Source organism: Apus apus, chromosome 2 (assembly GCF_020740795.1).
Source record: "Apus apus isolate bApuApu2 chromosome 2, bApuApu2.pri.cur, whole genome shotgun sequence".
NCBI classification, from domain to species: domain Eukaryota; kingdom Metazoa; phylum Chordata; class Aves; order Apodiformes; family Apodidae; genus Apus; species Apus apus.
In genome coordinates this window covers 26,431,805-26,444,086 of record NC_067283.1, presented here as the reverse complement: position 1 = coordinate 26,444,086, position 12,282 = coordinate 26,431,805, and the positions used below count along the sequence as shown (strand labels likewise).

Below are 12,282 nucleotides of genomic sequence, written 5' to 3'. Positions count from 1 at the left end.
CAAATCCAAATAATGCCATAAAGGGAGTTTATTGCCTAAAATGCACTTTGGCTAAAATTGACTTTCGCAGCTACTTGTCTCTCCCACTTACTGTATATCAATTTTATTATCAGACTCTAATGCAGGTTGACTCCTCTAATAGTAGTACTAAGTACTAGTACTAAGAGCTGTACCATCTCTGCTTCTTGGGAAGGAAGAAGGGAAGTTAATATTTTAGGAACTGTGTCCTATAGCTGTGACAGGGGATTACTGGTCCCTCTCTAACAGCAATACAGTGTCTCTTTTGTGCAGTTCCTCAAGGGGCATCCAGGTGACCAGCAGGTGCAAAACATGCTCTTTCACAAAAGGAATGCAAATGAGGTTTGGCTACAAGTCTGATTCTTGGCATTCATTAGCAGTGGTGTAGATCAGGCTGGAACTGATGAGTTATGAAATCAGTAAATCAATGTCAATTAAGCAACCACTTCAGTGATGTCGTCACATTACAAACTTCTTGTTAGCTGAACTACACTTAATTTTAAATACAAAATCAGTTATTAAATGTCATTTGAATTTCCATAAGCATATTACACCTTGACCTAGACATCATGTAGTCATTTAGAAAAGTGCTTTTATTAGTGCTCACAGGAATAAATTGCTAGTTACCCATTAGTATAACTTGCTGGCTTCCTTTCTCTGCTGCCATAGCTTGAGACAGCTCATATCTACTTGTGCAACCTGCCAGAAGCAGAATCATGAGCTAGCCAGGGCAGACTCCCACTCAAAATGGTATTTTTTAATAACAGATTTAGGGTCTGGAGAAAATATTGATACATAGTTTTAGTACAAAGTCTGTTGAGTGAGGTATAATTTAACCATCCCAGTTAATTACTTTTTTTCCCCCCATTTTATCTGTAGGACTTATCAACTTAAAGCATTCAACATCCTTATGTCCTAAAGTGGAACCTTTTCTCCCTGGTCATTATGAAGTGTTGGATTTAAAGCCGTCTGGAAAGGTTACATCAGTGGAATTAGTAAAATATCATAGTTGTAAAGATGAACCACTCCATGCTGCCTGCGATACAGTGGAAACTTTGCCTTCAGGTAGTACAGCAAAGCATTTGCTACTTTTTCTGATGAAAAATCTTTGAATATAAGATTTGCATTGATCAATTAAAAAAAGTGACATTTAAAAAAAACAAAACAAACAAACTGGAAGAACTTTTATAATGTAGGGACTGAAGGATTGTTGGTGTAGGCAGTCATGTACAAAGATGGACTTGCATGCTGTCATTATCAAAGGAAAGCCAGACAAGTATCTTTGTTTCCTAATCGCATAATCCAACAAAGTCTAAGTGACACTTCTTGGACTTTTTTTTTTCCCCTCTTCTCTTCTTTCCTGAACAGGCTTTGATCTTGAAACAGTGAAAAGCAACATCCGTATTCTGTTTGAAAATGCTGTTAGAAAACGTTTGATGGCTCACAGAAGGATTGGTTGTCTTTTATCAGGTAGGTAGCAAGACTCAAAATGATTCTGTATCTCTTCTCTCTTTTGCCCATCCTCTACTAGTTAGAGGAAAGTACACTGACTGTTCTGCTGTGACATACCTCAAGTGTTCTGAATCTTCATTTGCTTTTAGAGCAGAGAACAGGGAATTTGTTAGTTGGTGATAAAGTTTTCCAGTTTACACAAGTGTCTTGAAAGTCTTATGCTTTTAAATTTTACTCTGGACTGGGATGTCAGCATGTTGAGACACTGACCATTTTTAACTAAGAGAAAAGAAATATAATATTCTTACTGAAAAATTACCGAATAAATTCTTAAATATGAGATTTATGCTTAGGTTTGTGCCTAAAAAGAAAATGTAATTTGTTGCATGACTTTGCACAGACTGAGTATAGAAAAAAGCCTTGGCATGTTTCAGGCAGCAGGAGGAAATGAAGTTCTTGTCCCATCTTCGCTTTAGCCGCCATCTTAGTCTGCCCTTGATTTACTAAATTACAGGGGAGCACCTGGGCTGAAATTATTTGCTACAGTCTTTTTCAGGTGAAATAATAACTAGTGGTTCTTGACTTAGGTGGTCAGTGTTCTGATCTGGTGGTCAAGTGTACTTTACTACAAAGGTACTTTACAGAGGTGAGTCTTCGTAGCTGTGGGACTGACGTTTTACTGTGGTTTTGTTTTTGTAGCACCTTGCAGTTGTAGTTAGAGTTCTGGTGTGCTGGTCATGCATGCACTGAATATCAGTAACGGCACTTACTTATCTTGTTTGAATGAGAGAGCACTGACTGAGAGAGACTGTTGGACCATTGCCTTACTGTGGCATCATAAAAAGTAGGAGGGAGGTAAATGAAACAGAGATATGCAGAGTTAGAAGATGCCAGCCTCAATAAAATGCTTGTTCAAAAACAAATTTCAGATACCAAATTAGAAAGCAGTCAGTAGCTTCTCAGATGCACTTGCAGGATGTATTAGTAACATAAGTGCCCGTGCTGGTAAAATATCAGAGTATCTCCGTAATCTCATAGTATCTCAGTAATTTTGAGTATGCTTGGAGCATCACCATTGGAGAACTGCCTTTGTTTCCAGTCACAGATGGAGTTCTGCAACTTCACAGTGGAAACTCAGGTTTTGATTTCTGTGATTTCTGCATCCTAAACACTCAGTTTGATTTCTGTGCTCTCCTTTTCTCAGATTCTGCATGTGGTTTCTACAGAAGGATATTTTTTTACAGGGTAGCATGTCCACAATGGGGATGAGGGTGGAAATGGATGCTAATGCACTCAGCTCAAAAAAAACATGCAGGCTGTGGGAAACAGAAAAGAGGATTTTGCCTCATGCTTGTCAAAACTGCAGGCAGGTGTGGGAGAACAGGTACCTTGTGTTGCTCAGTACTGCAAAGGGTAGCAGCAAGTAGAACTAATCAAGGATTAGCAGAGCTCATCAGAACACAAAGGTGCAGCCTTGGAGTACGTCTGGGAACCTTGTGTATCACTTTGTTTTACTTTTTGTTTGTTTTCCAAGTTGTTCAAATTCTTCCACTGTCATTCTTTGAGAAAGTAAAAAAAAAAGTAAGAAAAAAAAGTGTCAGTAGTGAACCTTTTCACATTGAAGTGGTGTTTAAGAATTCATTCCACTCAAAATGTGTGAAACATACTTTTGAAAAATGATTGGGGAAGAGTGAAGTCCTTACAACAAACTTTCTGTTAATTATTTTTTATTCTAACAGCAAACAAACAAAACAACTACATAGTTCTGTCAGTAGAGTATCAAATGTGTAGGTAAAAAAAGGATAGAGAGCATTTTTTTATATGGAGAATAAATCCCATTATAGCAGAGTTGAGAAGGGGCGTGTTCTAGTACAGTGTTTTCAGAATACTTACTGTGTATCTTAAAGAAGGATTTCCACTGATGCTTCTGATGCCAAAAGTACTAACAACTGTTACTGAAGATGTTCCACTAAAGTTGCCTCATTCTCTTGTTAAGCAGAAGTAAATGTGCACTTGTACAAGAAGTACCTTGGAATCACATGGCTTGAAATTGTAGCCCATGCATGAGAGTCCACAGTCTAGATTCAGTGTCCTTAAAGGGAAACAAAAAACCCAGTCAAACACCTAATGGAATAAATTGTTTTGTTGACAGGGGGCTTAGATTCCAGCTTGGTTGCAGCTGTTCTTCTGAAACTGATGAAAGAAATCAACATCAATTATCCATTACAAACTTTTGCCATTGGAATGGAAAACAGTCCTGACTTGCTGGCTGCCAGAAAGGTATAGCAAGCTTTGTTTTCAGTTTGTTCTGAACTGCTGAATGCTAAACAGCATATATTAATAGTGCTAATTTCCTAGTATGGTGTTAATAGTAGTACTGAATATTCATGTATTGCTATAATGTAAATCAGTTTGCAATAAATAATACAACATTTTCTGCTTAGTTGCATCTTACAAAAGAGATAATTGAGCCTTACCTGTGTTCTCTTGCATTTGGAAGACTTTTATTACTGACTCTCACTGCATTTTTACCAAAAGGACAGTACTTTGGGGTTGTCTCAATTCTGCTTCTGGGTTTTAGGATAAATCTCCATGCTATTGTTTCTATGCTATAGCATTTGTGTATATGTTAAATGTTGTAAGTTGTCGGTTTATTGAATGAAGAGCCTCCTACAAACTGCTTGTCATCTGGGGTACCCTTTAGGTATCTAGCCTGTCATGGCTTCTGAGCTGCCTTTTCTCTTCAGGGCAAATATCTAGAGTATTTGGGCCTCTACAGATTTTGTTATGCTTTGGGCAAGCAGCTGGATGGTCTGTTGCAATAAAGATTGAACACTGTCATTTGGGAGACTGTGTTCCTTCTGGTGAATATACCACTGCAAGTCAGAGGAGCTGCTACAGTGTCATCTTTTCTTGGCCTAATGTCATCTAATTCTCACCGTGGCAGAAGAGAGCTGGTGTTTTCCCTCGGTACATGTGTTTTAAATACAATGTATGTCTAAAAAATGTTTTTATTGAAAAGCAATACATTACTGTGACCTTTTACAAACAGGTGGCAGCACATATAGGTAGTGAACATCATGAAGTAATATTTAATTCTGAAGAGGGAATTCAGGCAATAGAGGAGGTCATCTTCTCCTTGGAAACCTATGATATAACAACAATAAGAGCTTCAATTGGTAAGATTTTTTTTTTTTATAGCAATCTTTGCTTTACAGCACCTGAATGAAATTTTATGCAAAATCTTGTAGTCATCTACTAGATCCTCTAGTTGTCACAGAACCTGCAAACTGGGACTCCCAAGTTCTGCTCTTCAGTTTTGTCTGGGATACCACACTGAAGGAAAACCAGTTGTCGGTTTCAAATAAATGTTTAATCTACAGATCTGGGTTTTCTGCTCTGGTAAGTATGAACCTTGGAGGAAGGCAGAAATTTTACAGGTTATTTGAGGTACTGAATGTTGCGATCGCAAAACAGTATTAAAATTATACAAGGAATAGGGTAATAAAAAGTGAAGTGAATTCTTTCTTGTCACCCTCTAGTAACATGTGTACTCAAGCCAGGCAGGCTTCTTATAATGTATCTTTGATTCTGAGAAATGAAGGAAGTCACTAGCAGCTTCTGACAAAAGACTGTCAACCTGATAAGAACAAGAAACCCTAACCCAATGTGACCTTTGTAATGCCAGCTATTACATTTTACCCAGTTAACCTTGTGATGGCCTAAAACATACTAAAAAGTTAGTAAGCCAAATAGTCAACACAGTTTTGAAAACCCAGTTGCTTGAGTGGGGTTTGTTATATGAAGATAGGGCTTTGCAATGTAAAGTATTAAAAGTGTTTCTTTCCGAAATAATGCCAACTAGTCATCTGTGATTTCTGCTTACTATGAGAATTAATGAAGCAGGTCCTTTGCATTAGGTCTCAAATACTTTTGTTATAAAAGCGTATTGTTTGGAAAGGAGTAATGAAAGGAAGGTGTAATTCTGATTAATAAATAATTTTTTTAAAAAAATAATAATTTAAGAAAGAGTTTAATCCAGTTTAACCCACAATGGCAGAGAGTTAAGCAGAAACTTTTTGCTAGTAGTTTTGTTCTCCAAAGCTAAAAGGTTTATTCAGGACTGTACTGGGATTAATCATGTGCTTAACTTCAAACTGAGTCAGAACAGCTCCTGTGTGTGTTCCCACGGGAATGCTCCAGCATTCCCAGGATCACAGATGCACACATCTTTCTGTTATTTTGAGGGCTAAGTGTAAGTACACAGTTTAGATGTATTTGTAGCACTTGGTTCGTGTGGCTGTTGATGGCTTTGAATAACAATGAGATGTTGCTTTAGCATATTGCAGTTGTTTACTACAGATTAAAGTAGTGTAGGAGAGAAGCTCCTAAAATGCTAGATTTAAAACAGTACTAGCTGTATATAACAACATACATATAGCTCTGTTTTAATAACTTCATATTTTTTTTCAAGGCATGTACCTTGTCTCCAAATATATACGCAAGAAAACAGACAGTGTGGTCATTTTTTCAGGAGAAGGATCAGATGAGCTTACACAAGGATATATATATTTCCACAAGGTAAATATATTCCCTATACAGAAAGCTCTTGAGCTTCTTGTTCTCCTCTTCAGCAGAAAATCTCTGAGATTTCAAGGGGTGATGTTTGAGAGTTGTCACAGCTGTATAGTTGTTGACGGCTTTCTCCCAGGGTGGCATAAATCCAAGTGATTTAATTTAATTACCCAAAACCCAACTTTTTAAACTTCAGAAATCCCTGAGACTTTTTCCTTGTAGTTTTTGCTAGTCTTTGCTTGTTCCGAGATCACTCAATGATCACCACAACTCAAACACAGGACAGCAAATAATAATTCCTCAGCACAGCTGTATTATATCTGTGTGCTCCATGCATATGTCTGGTTACAGGCACCGTCTCCTGAAGAAGCTGCAGAAGAGAGTGAGAGGCTTCTGAAGGAGCTCTACCTGTTTGATGTACTTCGTGCAGACAGAACTACTGCAGCACATGGGTAAAACATAGTCTCTTGGATGCTGAGAACTCATGATTTAAAAGCCTAAGAAGATCTTAAAACTTGTGCTGCTGTTGAGGAAATTACAACAATTAATTGCTAACTTGTTGCTGTTTGAACTACTAAGTGGTTCAGAATATTGTAGTGCAGGATAATTTTAGTCCTACTGTCTGGATCGAAACTACTCTAAGATGATCATCGATCTTCAGAGTAGTAGTAGTAGTAGCAGCAAATGAGTGCATTGCAGACTCTGCTTGAGCTCTGTATCTTAATATGACTTACATCTTAATACCACCTGCTTTGTCAGAACAGGCATTGCTAATGTTCCAGGTATGCACAGGCCCTCAGGGTCCCAGTGCTCTGAATGGGTGGGAAGCCCGGCATGAGGGCGAGCAGTTTGCAGGGCAGGCAGATCTGGTCTTCAGAGTGATCATCAATCACATTTCTGTTGTAAACACTGCTAGACAAACACGTTATGATTGCTATGGACAACTTTTTACCAAAGTGTTTTAGCGAATGAGCAAAGACAGTGGATTGCCATGCTGTTTCTGAAACAATAAGATGGAATGAAACTGTGAATCTAATTGCATCTGCTTACAGTGCCTCTTGAGTAATTGCATCTGCTTAGAGTAGGTCTTGATTCTGAAGCAAAAGGCTGCTGGGGATTTGCATGCCAGGCTGAAATTGACATTGCAGCCTAAAAGAATCAGCAACAGCAAGCCACACTGCAAAATATAATCTGGTCTTTTGTGACTAGGGCCTACTGTGTTGCCAACTGATGAAGGAAATATCTTTTGTCTGGGATTGTACTGGTCTTTATACAAAAGGTGAATTAGAAATATTACTATGCAGAGTTAAGGAGGAAAGACAAAGTTGCATTTGACTTTGGGGTTTATGAGGTTTAGACAAAGAGGAACCTGGAATCTCGTAATCAGCACGTGTATGAAGAATTAAAAATGTACTGAAAGAACAAATTGTGTGCATTGAATCAGGTAGCTGACTGATAGAGATGTGAGGATACAGTCAGTGGGACTGATACCTTAAAGAATCACCAAATTGTACACTACAGAAAACAGCATAATTTTATTAAGAAAGACATTAACAGGAGAATATTGTTGGGAAGGTGGCTATAGTTGAGAAAAAGATGGTACCTTTGGCAAGGCAAATCTATTGGGAAACCTGTGTTGCATATAGATCCTGCCACAGAGTTACTTGCCCAGGTTTTTATAACCTTTTGGTTCTCTTTTCTATATAAAAGATGGATAGGGTGTAAGAGACCTACCATGTGCCTCATAATTTGTTTTGTGCTGAAAAGTTTGGCCACGTATTCAAGACAGTTCAATATCACATTCTGCCTCCTCTTGTTTGGAGAGTTGCTGTTTCTTGAGGAGAAGCTGAAGTCATCTGCTTTTTATTAGAGGAGGAGGTAGAGAGGCAGTGAATTTATTAGAATGCTGTATGACACTTCCATTTAACCTTGAAGCTGGGCAGCGTAATGGCTCTTGAGGAAACACACTGAGAGGGGTTCTTCCTACCAAAGGCAGAGTTACTATAATTTTGTTTCCTTCTGTGTTTTTAGAAGCCGTGGTATGTGTAAGAGAATGTAAGCAGGAAGATTTTGTGCTTGTGTATCTGCCACTGGTACAGGAGAGAACTTGTGCAAATGCAGCAGGATCAGTAGTCAATAGCTTAATGGTGTACATGCATGATCCTTTTCCTAGTTTCTTGAAAACACAAACAAATGTGGATTTCAGAAATGACAGCAGAAATCCTTGCTTGTTTCTGTGATACCTTTACAAATGCTGATGCAAATCCCAGTGAGCATCTTGGTAGTTCTTAGGGGGCTACAGGATTTTATTTTTTTTTTCAGCGTGTTTTTGCTTACATGGAACAACAGTTTTTGCAAATCCTGCAGGACTGTAGTCTTTAAATTCGTTGTACTAGAAGATGTCCAGCAGATGGCATCATAAATCAAGATCTTTATTTGCTCCGTGCAGACCATATACTTTTCAAATTGATTCATTGAGTGCAAATAGTCATGAATATGCAAGTGAAATTTCTTATAAGTAAAAGCAGAAAACCTTGTCTCTATGGGAAAGATGGGGAAAGCATAACTGTTGCAAAATTTGTAAGCAGATGACTTGTTGGATTAATTCAGTATCTTTTCTATTTATTTCCTCTGTTTAGTCTTGAACTGAGAGTCCCATTTTTGGATCATCGGTTTACTTCTTATTATTTATCTCTACCAGGAGAACTGCGAATCCCAAAGGTATGTAAAACTAGGGTTGGACCCAAGTGTAAACTTACAGATTAATTTTACTTGTTCTAAGGAGGACCAACTTGCTGAATTCAAAGTCTTTTACTCAAGGTCAAGCATGTTCTTAAATTTATTGTTGGACTATAGGGAACCCTTTTCTGATCAGACCTTCTGAAAGGAAACCATTTCTGAAGTGTTTAAAGCCAGATCTTTGTACTGCAGTTCCTGAGCCTCATGATACTGTTTGTTGTTCTGCAAACAGAATGGAATTGAAAAATACCTTTTAAGACAGTCCTTTGAAGATTCCAACTTGCTTCCCAAAGAAATACTCTGGAGACCCAAAGAAGCCTTCAGTGATGGCATAGCATCAGTAAAGAAATCCTGGTTTTCCATTCTTCAAGACTATATTGACCAACAGGTACAATACAACTTATTTTTTTTCAATGCCTTTTACATTTAGGTGTATTAGATATGGCTGCCAAGTGGGGGCAGCTCACATGCTTATCTGGAGGATAAATCTGGGTACGATAGTAACTTGAGCTTCATCATGGAAGAGCAAGATAGACTTTAATCAATGGTCTTCTAGCTATCCAAATCGGTTAAAGGCATTTAAAATCCTAAATACAAATAAATGCTAGAGAAATGCTGACAGAAATTACTGTGAAAGGAAATGAACATCATGTAAGTATCTGGACTGCAAATTGGATTGTCTGCTGGCAAACACAATTTCTGGGTTACAGGCAAAGCAGCTGCTTCAGCTGAAGGCACTTGCATGAACTTACTCTGCTGCTGAGTAACAGCATAATGACTTTATAACATCCTTTCATGTTCATGTCATTTGTTTTTCCCAGCCATACTTAGCTAAGCCCTTTTGATTTTTAAAGCCTCTGCTTGCATTGCTAACCAATACAGACTTACAGCATTTTGGCTTGGACAAATAATAGTAAACTTTTGTTTACAGAAGTACTTTAATCATCCAAAGGAGAAATAATGCACAGTTCACACCAGGGCTCTGTTACCCAGAAATGTGTGGATGGGTGCTGGTCTGTCCTACTACCAACTGTTTGTTTCCAATTTTCTTTCTTTATATCCCCAGGCAAGAAAGTAGTCGGCTCGGGCAACAGTGTTGTGCTGCCTATACTCAGCCTGGATTGGTGTAGAAGGGGCAAATTGATTTTTTGGCTGTGAGGAGTTAGACAGCATGTTGGCAATGGAAGGAAGCTAGCTGCATTAGAAAATGCCTCAACTGCTGCAAATACTAATCTTCCCTTTCTTAGCCAACTTGGCAACTGCAGGTATCTGCTTCTGCATCCCAGGTCTTTTGTTGTTAAGAGCTTGGTTACACAAGCAAAGTCAACAGCTCTTTGAGCTGAAAAACAAACAACAGGATGCCACTTACATGGCACAAAGACTGCTTTAAGTTGTTCCAGTTGATTCACAGCAAAGAAAAGAGTAAGAAAGTTTTTGTGAGCTTATTAACAAAGGTGATTTTAATCCAAAGAGAAGTGGGCTTCATGTATGATGCAGAGTGAAATATCAACAGCACTGGAAATGGAATTACGTATTCATAAAGGTCAAAGGACAAAAATTCACCTGTTAGAATGTTAAACATTAGGAAGAAATTCTTCACAATGAGGGTGGCGAGACACTGAAACAGGTTGCCTAGGGAAGTTGTGGAAGCTCCATCCTGGGAAGTGTTCAAGGCCAGATTGGATGGGGCTCTGAGCAACCTGATCTAGTGGGAGGTGTCCCTGCCCATTCAGGGGCATTGGATCTAGATGATCTTTAAGGTCCCTTCCAATCCAAACCATTCTGTGATTCTGTGAAACCTCTGCCTCTAGAATAGACTTTTATTTCTTAAACCTATGAGCGTTCAGTGTTTGGTTAATCCTTGTATGACTTCAACTCACAGCAAATTGACTTGTAAAAGTTAAATGTATTTATAGCTTGAGTTTTGCTTACATCTATAGGTTGATGACCTTCTGCTGGAAAAGGCAGCGGAGAAATACCCTTTCAATCCTCCTAAAACGAAAGAAAGTTATTACTACCGCCAGATCTTTGAAAAGCACTACTCAGGGCAAAGCAACTGGTTGCCCCACTACTGGATGCCAAGATGGGTTAAAGCCACTGATCCTTCTGCTCGCACGTTGAAACATTACAAGTCAGCTGCTCAAGAGTAGGCTCTTGAAATAATCCCTCAAATAAAAGTGCTGCAAGCCATTTGCATGCACTCTGCTTTAAAGAAGCCAGACAAATTATGCAAACTTAAAGCTTAAATAGTCTCTAAGATGCATTTTGACAATGCTGTGGGAAATAAGAGCTTTCTGTGGTTAGTGTTCTATTGAAAATTCAGTCTGCTGTACCAAAACTTTATTGTTAATGGGAAAATACTTTATGGATGAGAATCTACCTTATTTGGCAGCTCTGTTCCTTATGTGACTTTGATTGTATTAATTTGCCTTGCAGTCATTTAATATATTTGAATGTCGGCTCTGTTTTGAGGACTTGAGTCCTAAGTGGTGCAAACTGCTGCAGGCCCTCTGAGCAAAGGGGATTTGGCCCCAGGTATTTTGTGATTTGTGCTACTGGCCGTGGGATTTGAATAGTCTATCTGAATGTCTTTCTAAGTACTCTGGAGAAACTTGGTCTAGATTTCAAAAGATACTTAGATTTTCATAGCTATGCAGAGATGCTTACTAGAGTTTATAATAGTAGTGGTGCTGGATGTTACTTAATTATTTGTTACTGTAAGGCCATCAGTTGGCTGTTTTTGAATCTTGTAAATATACAGCAGTCTAAAGATATTGTGACTGTTATCAAAGAGCAGAACATACAAGAGAAACTGAATTTCATCTTTGTTTCTAACTCAAGGGCTTAAATTTTCAAGTGTATTTATTATTCTTGAAAATGGAGTGCTAATTGGGTGATTTGTATCAGTCTGTCGGAAGTTGCATGACTAAGTATTTTAAGAAATTTTTCACTTGTGAGTTTTTCCACCTGTATGATGAAAAGGTAAACAGTGTTGCTCAACTGCATGTTGCCAACAGCGTGGTGAACCAACCCTGTCAACTGTAGATTTTGGTCAGACACAAGCATCATTAAAAACAATGGGATCAGAGACCTTTGCTTGGAAAAACGGAAGAAAAGCTTATTCAGAAACCACAAGAACTTCTCATATCCTACTGAAAAACAAATTACTTTTTATGCAGGACTACTTTGTATTAACTACTGAGGCTTGGGGGCTGCTTTTTTAAAGGTGACTTAAACACAAGGGTGGTCAAAAAATATACATGTGTGCTGCAGATTGACTTCACTAGCTTTATGCTCTTAATGAAGACAAGTCTAGTTTGTCCCTCTTGACTAGGAAACCAAAGCCAATTCTTATTTAAAAGATAAAATATAAGCAATTCTGGTTTAAAAATTTAAAAATATAATGACTGATTGTCTCTTTATTACTCTCCTTATTTTATTTATTTGTCTACTTGTTACTCTTCCCTAATCCTGCTTTTGAATCTCCATTCCAGAAAC

The 12,282-nt window shown here is 38.2% G+C and overlaps 1 protein-coding gene across 3 annotated transcripts in view; it reads left to right on the top strand.

Moving 5' to 3' along the window:
• Nucleotides 1-12,282, top strand: part of ASNS (asparagine synthetase (glutamine-hydrolyzing)) — a 17,146-nt gene extending 4,864 nt beyond the window's left edge. For all 3 annotated transcript variants that reach the window (XM_051609954.1, XM_051609955.1, XM_051609956.1), the window contains exons 4-12: nucleotides 898-1,083; nucleotides 1,387-1,488; nucleotides 3,623-3,750; nucleotides 4,523-4,649; nucleotides 5,945-6,051; nucleotides 6,397-6,497; nucleotides 8,685-8,766; nucleotides 9,017-9,172; nucleotides 10,725-12,282. In XM_051609954.1, coding sequence (XP_051465914.1) covers nucleotides 898-1,083; nucleotides 1,387-1,488; nucleotides 3,623-3,750; nucleotides 4,523-4,649; nucleotides 5,945-6,051; nucleotides 6,397-6,497; nucleotides 8,685-8,766; nucleotides 9,017-9,172; nucleotides 10,725-10,934 — 1,199 coding nt within the window. In that variant the 3' untranslated portion in view covers nucleotides 10,935-12,282. The remainder of the gene's footprint in view (nucleotides 1-897; nucleotides 1,084-1,386; nucleotides 1,489-3,622; nucleotides 3,751-4,522; nucleotides 4,650-5,944; nucleotides 6,052-6,396; nucleotides 6,498-8,684; nucleotides 8,767-9,016; nucleotides 9,173-10,724) is intronic.